At 37.9% G+C, this 9,968-nt stretch overlaps 1 protein-coding gene across 2 annotated transcripts; it reads right to left on the bottom strand.

The window, feature by feature from the left end:
• Window positions 1–7,115: 7,115 nt before the first annotated feature.
• LOC149948278 (uncharacterized) lies at window positions 7,116–9,271 on the bottom strand. 2 transcript variants are annotated; one of them, XM_090172373.1, is made up of 7 exons: window positions 8,967–9,271; window positions 8,709–8,870; window positions 8,297–8,323; window positions 8,077–8,236; window positions 7,820–8,009; window positions 7,705–7,756; window positions 7,116–7,211 (listed from the first exon to the last, which is right to left on the bottom strand). In XM_090172373.1, the coding sequence occupies exons 1-6, from the start codon at window positions 9,109–9,111 to the stop codon at window positions 7,706–7,708; spliced, it is 735 nt and encodes a 244-aa protein (XP_090028499.1). In that variant the 5' UTR covers window positions 9,112–9,271; the 3' UTR covers window positions 7,116–7,211; window position 7,705. The 2 variants fall into 2 exon arrangements, with proteins under 2 accessions (XP_090028499.1, XP_090028500.1); XM_090172374.1 differs by lacking the exon at window positions 7,116–7,211 and having other exon boundaries at window positions 7,626–7,756.
• Window positions 9,272–9,968: the final 697 nt, after the last annotated feature.

Raw genomic sequence — 9,968 nt, 5'->3', positions numbered from 1 at the left:
ATAACTAACTATACTATATCTACCTAAAAATCCAAAAATAATTTCTGTTGCAAAGAGTTCCGGGTCAAACCCTAGAACGACTGTACTATTCTATCACCCCTTTAATAGCTCTCTTGAAAGTGGAGTGGTCCCTGTTTAATGGTGTGTGACCCATGTTACTCCAATCTATAAAGGAAAGTCGACTATAGGTCCATTAGCCTTACTTAAATTACGGTACGGGGGTATAAAAATCTATTAGTCAATGTTTGCTGTGGTTACACCCCCGGTATACATTTAATTACAGTATCATAACCCATCTATACAGGGTGTCCACTAAAAAATGACCCAGGGAGAATATCTCAAAATCTGTTTTAGGTACAAATTTGAAATTTCCAGGTCGCATATAGCGTGTAGGGGGAACACCTACTATAAAAATGTCGATGACCTTGAACCATGTCCTCAAGGTCATTCAAAATTTATCTCGAGAACCGTAAGTGTTAGAAAGTTAGATCCAATTAGAAAAGTATTCTACGTCACGTTTTATATCTAAATAGCTTTCAACCGATCGGATTTGACCAATAGGAAGTCGAGAAAGGTTTTACTAAAATCACAAAGGTCGTAAAAGGGAAACTTGCAAGAAAGCGCTAAGAACTCGAAAACAAGTCGTGTTACATTATTGGAATTTGCTAGACAAACTCATCATTGTGGGATTCTTTAAAGTTTGTAAAATTGGATGACCTTGAAAACGCGGTTCAATGTCGCGAAAAAATTATCTCGCGATCCATTGGGTTCAGAAACCAGGTTTCAATACGAAAAGTGCGTATCACCACATCCTCGTCCAAGTAGCTTTGAACCATGTCTTCAACGACATTCGAAAATGACCTTGAACTGCGTTTTCAAGGTCATCGAATTTTACAAACTTTAAAGAATCCTACCATGGTGAGTTTGTCTAGCAAATTCCAATAATGTAACACAACTTGTTTTCGAGTTCTTAGCGCTTTCTTGCAATTTTCCCTTTTACGACCTTTGTTATTTTAGTAAAACCTTTCTCGACTTCCTATTGGTCAAATCCGATCGGTTGAAAGCCTTTCAGATATAAAACGTGACGTAGAATACTTTTCTAATTGGAACTAACTTTCTAACACTTACGGTTCTCGAGATAAATTTTGAATGACCTTGAAGACATGGTTCAAGGTCATCCACACTTTCATAGTAGTACACGCTCTATGCGACATGGAAATTTCAAATTCGTACCTAAAAGAGATTTTGAGATATTCGCCCCGGATCCTTTTTTAGTGGACATCCTGTATAATTGCTATCTTCGGCCCCTTCTTGAATATGCTAGCTCAGTGTGGAACCCCCATTATGAAGTTCAGGCTCGTGCTTCGAAGGTTACACTTAAATGGCACTCTTTAGTCGACCGCCGTTTGATTCTTGACCTGGTAAATCTCTACAAGTTTCTGATACCCCTAATCAGACATTTTTCCAGCTTAAACCACCAGTGATCGCCTCAGCCGTGGTAGTTACAAGTTGATTGTCCATGACCATTGTAAAACCGATGTTAAAAAGTTATCATTCTCTAACCACACTGCTGTCTCTTGAAACTCACTTCCTGACTCGATCATTGGAGCTATTAGTATTGTCTAGTCTCTTTTGGGAAAATATTTGTCGATTTGATTATTATCTATATGTACCAATGGCGTAGACAAGGGGAGGGCTTCCATGTCCAAACCCCCCCTTGGATGTAGCTTTGGCTGTAATAAAATTTACCCTCCTTCCCGACCCCTCTCGGGTATTTTACGTAGTTTGAACCACTCCATTGGAGGTTTGATTATTATTTATATGTACTATATATTTCCAATTCCCTAATTTGTCACACGGAGTTGTAAGGCCACAATGCTCTCGCTCGCCAACTCAAATGAAAAAAAAATGTCACATAAGCTCGACAGAATAATGGTCCCGTCTTCATGTCACAAAGAGTTTCGAGTCCGAAGTAAAAACGCGAAACGAAGACAAGCTCTGGAGAAAAGAATTGTAGGGCACGTTGTAATAAATTACATTTATTAGGTGCAATAGTTAACGGTTCGCGTCAAAACTAATACGGTTAACGTATTCATGTTATTTACCATACAATAATTATCGAAATTCAGGTCTTTCGGAATGGGAAAATCGGGAATGAAAAAATTGTATCTCAACTGGAATGGGAATGGATGGAAATGGAAAGTTAATGGACGGGATGGAAATAGACATTTTCAGTTCGGAAATTTACGGGAATGGTAACGTTTTTTCCTTTATGTGAAGCTATCTAATACAGTAAGCTACTCCGTGGCGCTAACGTAACTGACGTCAGTAACGAGCGTCATCACCTTCTAATTTCTATCTAAAAAACTAGGTGTGGTTAATCTTAACGGTCGTTCTGGTCATATCCGTCTTTGTGTTGAAGATGATATCCTACTTCAAACTATTCGAAAAGGACCTTTTAAACCTGAGGACGCTGTTCGCCATCATCGTACGCCAAAGTATTCAAAAAACCATATTTATTTAAATTTTATTTATTTACTAAATGATGTAAATTATAAATATTAAGACGTCTATTTGAAGTCGAACACGTCGACGCCTAATGTCGTCGTGATAATGCTCATCGTGATATATACGGGGTCCGCTGCCAAAATCTACGAATGTATGCTCACATCGGCGACCAGTTTGACACCCGTCACGAAACCCATCGACACGCTGAAGGATATGGTGGTCGCCATTTTGACGGATAAGTTTGTAATCAGCCCGTCAGAGGGCAGCTCTTATCAACACACGATTATGGTGATGTTATCTTCAAATACTACTCGCGCGATTCGTAATAGACAGATTGCCGAAACTGCTAGGAATGTAGTAGCTTTATTGCGTACAATCTATACTCAGCTACAAGTTCTCCCTACACGTCTAAACCTTTTTCGACACTGACACTCTCGGCCTGCAATACGAATTGAAGAGTTATTAATAATAATAATAATCAGCTAGGCTAATACCCAAGGCACCACCTTAGGCCTAAGTCATCATGCGACTTTTGAAGCCCTTAATTCAATTAACTTGAAAATACCGCTACAACAAGGGCAGCTGAGAGCGGGCCCGGGTAAAACAATAGATCCTGACTCCAAAATAGCCGTTATTACTTTCCTAGAAAATGATGTTCTGTTTTATTGCGCATAAACCTGTATGCGTGGATAAATTGTGCTTTAATGTCATTCTCGTTAAGTATAAATAAATAAATAAATACCTTTTTGAAAAAGGTGCAAATGAAATATGCCTATTAACTAACTACAATGATAGCGTAATTGACGGTCAGGCTTTATCTAGATTTTAGGCGTGAAACAAAGTCTATACGCGGGTCTTCATCAATTGGTTTTTAAACATACTAGTTTGATAACAAATTTGAAAATTGTAGACATCCACTACGGAATACCTGCGAGTATTCGCGGATTCAGTTCGAAATAGCAATTTTACGGCGCCCTCAACCCAAAAAGAAGGAATGCAACGGGCTCTGAAGGGCAAATACGCCAGTGTGGGCGCCAGGACGTTTTTGCAGAAAACGGTGTTGAACATGAACCTTCCTCTGAAAACGTTCCATTTCGCGACGGAGTACATGTTCATTGATCAAAACTCAGTCGCCTTCCAGAAGACCTTCCCCTGCAAGTACGACTTCAATCGATGGTAATTTCTGGACTTCGACCGTCTCTTCAACCAGCTGCTATTACAAACTAAAGCTTTCATTTGTGGTTGCAGGCTAAACGTCTTATCCGGCTCGGGGCTCCTGTCCAAGTGGCAGTCGGATGACATGATGCTCTTCAACCGAGAGACAAGACCAAGGAAACTTATGACGCTCAAGTACATCACCTTGGGTGACCTTGGCTACGTCTTCGCCGGACTTGGTGTCGGCTACTTGGTCGCCGCGATCACGTTTAACGCAGAAACAATTTACCACCCAAAAAATAAACAGTCCAAGTCTAACTTTATAACTGTTGCTATCGGTAAATTTCGGAAGAATATCCGGTCTTAAGTCTAACTTCATAACTGTTATTATCGGTAAATTCCGGTCTTAAGTAAAATCTTGCAAAAACAAATAAAAAATGCTGCTTGAGTATCTGAAACTTTACGATTAAAAACCATTTAGTTCACTTACATTTCATGATTTATAAAAGTAAATTCAGGCCTACTACCATTAGAGAAGCAAGATCATACATTATTTTTAATATCTTTGTTGTTCTTACGAATTAAGGGGATTTAAATTTCCATATTTTTGCTGTAACACCTAATTACACCACCAGATTTATCAGAAGTTAAGAATAACTACTTAACTTAACTACGTATGATAAAAACAAGCCGTGGCGTTAGTCACTAGGTTGGTGTCACACGGTGTGGTCACTCTTGATATTACCATTCTCACCAGACCATAGAAGACCATTAATTATTTGGTACCAATGTTACTAGCAATTCTTAAATAATACATTTTGGACTATTCAGCCTACAGACGGTGTATCACTGAACAATAAAGCAAAAGAAATAATACTTAAAAGGTTTAGTATTTGTTTTAGGCAGTAGATTAACGACACTATCAACATGTTTGTTTATAATTGAAATAATACAACAAAATTGTGTCTTAACGAGTAGACGAAACTGAACCATTTCAAAAAGGCAAGAACCTAATTTATTTTGATAAGATTGTCACCACGTCTGATGGTAATATTGGTACTTGTATTTAAAATACAAATATTTAAACACTGCCCTAAGCCTAAGGTTAACTATATATCTAATGGTCACCCAAAATCTCAGTATCCGGTGAAAAACCAAACTGTAGGTGTAATTTTATATGAACCAAAATAATATGAATGTCAGTAAAATTGAATCTTCTTTGACCTGACTTCCAGAAGTGCTAAATAAAACAGTCAAATTAAAAGCAAGGACTTTGGTATTTACTGCGGTCATTGTTAAATATCAACAAAACTATACTCGGCTACTTTAGCGAAATTTAAAAAGCTTTAAAAAGAACACTAATACCAAGAATGTATTTATTTATACTCAGGGAGAATGAATATGTCGAGACTATCGATGGACTATCGGTGGGAAAGGACGCGGGCTTATTTTTTGCGTCCTCGCAGCAGCGTTAATCGCGTCGAAAAACGTAATTTTTAAGAACCAATGAGATTGAAGTATTATTTGAATTTATTAAAGCGGAGGAGCATACCGGGGGCCCCAACGGGTGGAATTGGAGAAACGCTAAAAATAATCTCGACATATTCATTCTCCCTGAGCATAAATAAATACATTCTTGCTAATACTAATTGTTGAATAAAAAAATTAAATAATAATAATCAGCTAGGCTAGTACGCAAGGCGCCACCTTAAGCCCAAGTCATCAAGCGACTTTTAACGCTTTTAAATCAGGTGACCGGGTTAAATTGCGCAAGAAGGTGGTGGCAAGGGCCTTTGTGCCTTTGAGGCAACAGCTAACTACACTTTTATGGAAAGAGGGAAAAACCCCTTTAACCAGTAGGGAACTCAACGCGGAAGGAGTGGTTCCGAATTTCAAGTTTCAACCCAGTGCTACCTAGGAGCAACAAACACAGGACCCCACCCAAGGAGAACGCAACCCGTTAAAAGTCGTGCATTTTCTTGCGTACAATTTTCATTGGTTAGACGCTTTTGCGCCTGCTGCCGTCGGAAGGGGAAAATTCGGAAATTGTCTTCCCCCCTTTCCGTAAAACGTTCAGCGTAAAGGCTCGTGCAATGAAATCTGTACACAACACTGCGTCAGCGTGTTTAAAGGCTAGCTGCGTTCTCCTTGTGTTTGTCGCTCCAAGGTTTCACAATCTGAGATCGAACCCGGCTCCTCTTGCTGCGAGGCGATTCATCTCCCAATAATGCTGATGTTAATCGCTTTTCAAAATGATTTTAGGAAGAAAACAGTTTCGGACGAAATTCATCATATCTAATATAAAACTATCAGATTGGGAAAATGATTTACTAATTTATACATATTCCTACGCCGTGTAATTTTTATATTTTACATGATTAGGAAAAGTAATCAGCGCGATAAACTTTGATTCAAGCCTAGGAATCCGCGTCGAACCTGCGAAGGTACGTGTTTCATTTTTACACCCTAGATGGACTTGTAAGAGACAGGGCCGGATTAACCAATAGGCCGAATAGGCCTGGGCCTAGGGCACCAAGCCTACAAGAGGCACCAAAAGGGTTCGAAAAAAATAAAAGTACAAAACTTTAATCATTTGCTTTTCATAAAATATTTTCCGGAGTAATTTAAGTAAATGCGTCCACCCCTATGAACCAAAAACGTTTGATTGTCACATTCTCTGACGGACTGCCGTCTAGCCCCTGACGACATACTAAATCTGGCAGCAAAATGAATTTTCCTTCCATTTCTCAATTATAAATTGAGGAAGCGCCTAGCTCGCTATTGAAAGGGGGCACCAAAATTAACTTGGGCCTAGGGCCCCATAAAGTCTTAATCCGGCCCTGGTAAGAGATATACAGCTATAGTGTTTCAAAGGTTTTGCAAAAATGTTAAGGAGTTGTAGGGGGTGAGTTGAGAAGTATGCCTGTTTTTTTCCCCATTTTCCTACGATCATGAGTTAAAAGAGCGCCAGAGAGCTTCAAAGTGTGGCTTACTAGCCCCTGGAAGTAGGCAGCAACAAGCGCAAAACTAAACAGCAGGGACTTTAAATACTGTTTAAGTTACCTTTTTACGCTGGTTACCTCGATTTGTTTACAAAGTCCTTTTTTATCTATCACACGAACCAACAGCTTGGTTTTGCCCTTGTTGCAGCCTACTTCTAGGGGCTAGTAGGCCACACTTTGAAGTTCTCAACTCACCCCCTACAACTCCTTAAACGTTTTGCATAACCTTTTGAAACACACTGTATTATCAACTTCTGATTCATAGTGATAATTTATACTAAAATAGGGTATATAATTCGTCAATTTAAAGTTTTAACCTAACCAATTAAATATTGCCAATTACATTATTTTCCAGGTGCTACAAAAATACTTGGGAAAAACAATTTCCAAATTCAATAAAATAAAGTAATAACAAATAATAAACACGAATGTTTTTATTCGAAGCGTTGAAATATCACTTTGAAACAACCAGCTCGATGGCAGAAGGTCTTTTTTGCGACAAATAGGATTAGGGTATTTATTCAAATATAGAGATACTCTAGCCATCTGTTATAAAAACAATAACATCGTGCTACAATAATTTTAGAAGGGTTATTCAACTTTAGTAGGTTGGACTACTGAACTTTTGAAAGGCGCCCATAAGTCAGACTCGCTTTCCCGACTGTTTTATCGTTATTGCACAGGAGCGCCATCTGGTTATTTACATTGAGTAAAGATATTTTGATTATACAAATAGCCGTAATTTTAAATTAATATTATTAAAAATATTTTTTAAGTTATAAAAGGTACATTTTATTAAATTATTTTCATAATTAATCAACCCATCATTGTTTTAATTTATTACGAGCTTCTATTTATGTACAATAGAGGGCGCTGTTGACAAATCAACATAAAATCTCCATCATTCACTCAGGTGGGGGGTGGGAGAAAGTAAGACTTGTTGCGGACACGCGATTTTATACAGGTATAGTGTCGTAATCCAACCTCCTAAAGTTGAGTAGCCCTGCCAATAAATAAAGATAAATTCAGCTAATTATACTTTATGTCCTCAGGTAATTTTCGTTCTGTAAATACTTCGGCACTGTGCTCACCTAAAATCAATAATGATTTTTTTTTAATATCACGTAGGTCACAAAGAATAAGCGAAAGCGTACTTGAAGGGCGACTTCGTAAGGGGGAGGCTGATCATTTTGCACGAGAAAAGGCGCCACTTCCGGGCTTAAAGGGGGCGCTTCGTAGTCTCCACCCGGAACCGCTTCGGTACAAGAATTATATTGCATATCTTGATTGTTATCTCTTTCGTGGACAGGCCAACAGCAAAGGTGATAAAGGGTCCTTTTGCGACTAAAACAAATAAAAGAACAGACGCGTGTGATTCAATCAATTCGAAACCCTTTTCCCATATACCTACACGTAATAAATCCACCAGCTGATCATGATCACTAAACTCAGTCCCAGGAACATAAAAAGAGCGGGTTGGAACGGCGAATGCCACATGTTAAACCACACCGAATCGCCTTTTCTATCATCTGACGACGACGACGACGACTTATCATATTTATCATAATATCCTACATATATATTTTGTCAGCAAAATTAACGGAATTTTTTGAAATAATACTAAAACCAACCTTCTATCTTTGGTGATTCTAAATCGACTTTAAAATAATAATAAATATTAGTATTCAAATTTACGATAATACGAAAAACAAAATAGATGATAACGCCTGTAAAAGTGTTCCACGGCCGTTACAACGGTGTACAGGGAGAAGTTCATTTACATAGCGGCTTGATCTAGGAACGATTTCAATGAATCGTCTGCAAAAGTTATCTACACCCAATACACCAAACTATCGTTTTAAAATTTTACAACGAGAGTTTTTCATATTAATGAATAAATTAATTAATTATTAGTGAATTAAATAGTAGAAGTTTTTAGATAAAGTAACGTTTAATGTTTAGTTCGTGGAATAGATTTATTAGTCTATGGTAAATTGCTCTATTTTTCAATACTAAAAGTAAAAAACAGACGGAATCTCTCACCTGTACAAATTTTAATTAATGTTTTTGGCGGAATATTTTGTTCGTTCGCAAAAATCGATGCAGAGTGCGATTTGCAAACGCACGATACTTGTTCGCAAGTACTTTTGGCGTAGTATTTGCCGCATTCTTCCGTCGTAGTGCAAGTCACGGCTCTTTGATTATCTGAAAATTCCATTCGATTGATGAATTCTTTGTATCCGACATTATTGAGAATATTATAGACATAACACAAACAAACAATGCATTATAGTATCGTACCGCGTCTACCGGAGCAGAGTACGTGAGAACGAGTAGTTAAAATTTGCAGTGAACAGTTGTGTTTGTTTTCGGTAATAAGCGGAGGCTGAATTGTTCCCAAACAAAATGCCAATTCAACGTACTGGAAACCCGTAATTAGGGTCATTTTCACAAAGAGACTCTACTGATTTCGAGGGGGGTATTATAATCGTATATAAATAACGTCATGCCGATAAAATCTAATCAAAAAAATCTTTAGAGGCTTCATTAGCGAAGCAGCGTCCGTGGAAAACATTGCGTCGTCGATCGATTACAGGCGGCTGCCAACTCGCGTTTCGTGCTTCAGCGAAAACAAACCTACATTCGCTTAAATTAGCGAAACTATCGCCATCTAGCGGAGTCTTCAAAACTAGTAACTTGTTTTTTTGGCGGGAGCTTATGTTAATATAACCAGAAGTGTATATATTACATTTTGTAGTACCCCGATGATTGGAAATCTTCGCCTCCCTGTCAGACTGTCATTATATTTACAGCAAAGAGTAGAGGGCCTCAGTTTCTGCTGCTGAAACAACAAATTAGCGAAAATCTCGCCCTCTAGCGGAGTTTTCAAGACTAGTAAATTACTTTCCTTGATCGAAGCCCTGTCGGATCTGATGTTACTATAACCATAAATAACAAAATAATAAATAATAATAATATAATACACATAATGATAGTCTTTTCAACCAGCTCTAGGTGAAATGACCAGGTGGGAAACTACAAGTTTCCTTAAAAAAAAAAGTTGGCGCATATAGCCCCTTTTCAAACGAGAACTTTTATTTGACGTCATTGGATATCGCTTATCAAGACGTCGCGTCTAGCATAATAATATGTCGCTTTTGCTAATAGTTTTTCCTCAGAGGTATTCGTAAATTTGATTTTATAAATAATGAAACTTGCATTTTAACATAAAAAGGCTTTCTATAATACAGTGTATAACAAAATATAACTATACTGTAACAAAAAGCATGCCACTATATGAAT

This window comes from Leiobunum rupestre, chromosome 4 (genome assembly GCF_980474605.1).
Source record: "Leiobunum rupestre chromosome 4, qqLeiRupe1.1.hap1, whole genome shotgun sequence".
Classification (NCBI taxonomy): Eukaryota; Metazoa; Arthropoda; class Arachnida; order Opiliones; family Sclerosomatidae; genus Leiobunum; species Leiobunum rupestre.
The sequence above is the reverse complement of the archived record's forward strand: the minus strand, read 5'-3'. Positions and strand labels throughout refer to the sequence as shown.

What these genes read in the sequence shown, in the direction of transcription:
- LOC149948278 (XM_090172373.1), bottom strand. Translation starts at nt 9,111, where the DNA reads ATGACCCTAATTACGGGTTTCCAGTACGTTGAATTGGCATTTTGTTTG. An exon ending in ATTAATTAAAATTTGTACAG is followed by an intron (nt 8,324 to 8,708) that starts GTGAGAGATTCC and finishes ATTATTTTAAAG; the next exon opens with TCGATTTAGAATCACCAAAG. An exon ending in AGCTGGTGGATTTATTACGT is followed by an intron (nt 8,010 to 8,076) that starts GTAGGTATATGG and finishes TATTTGTTTTAG; the next exon opens with TCGCAAAAGGACCCTTTATC.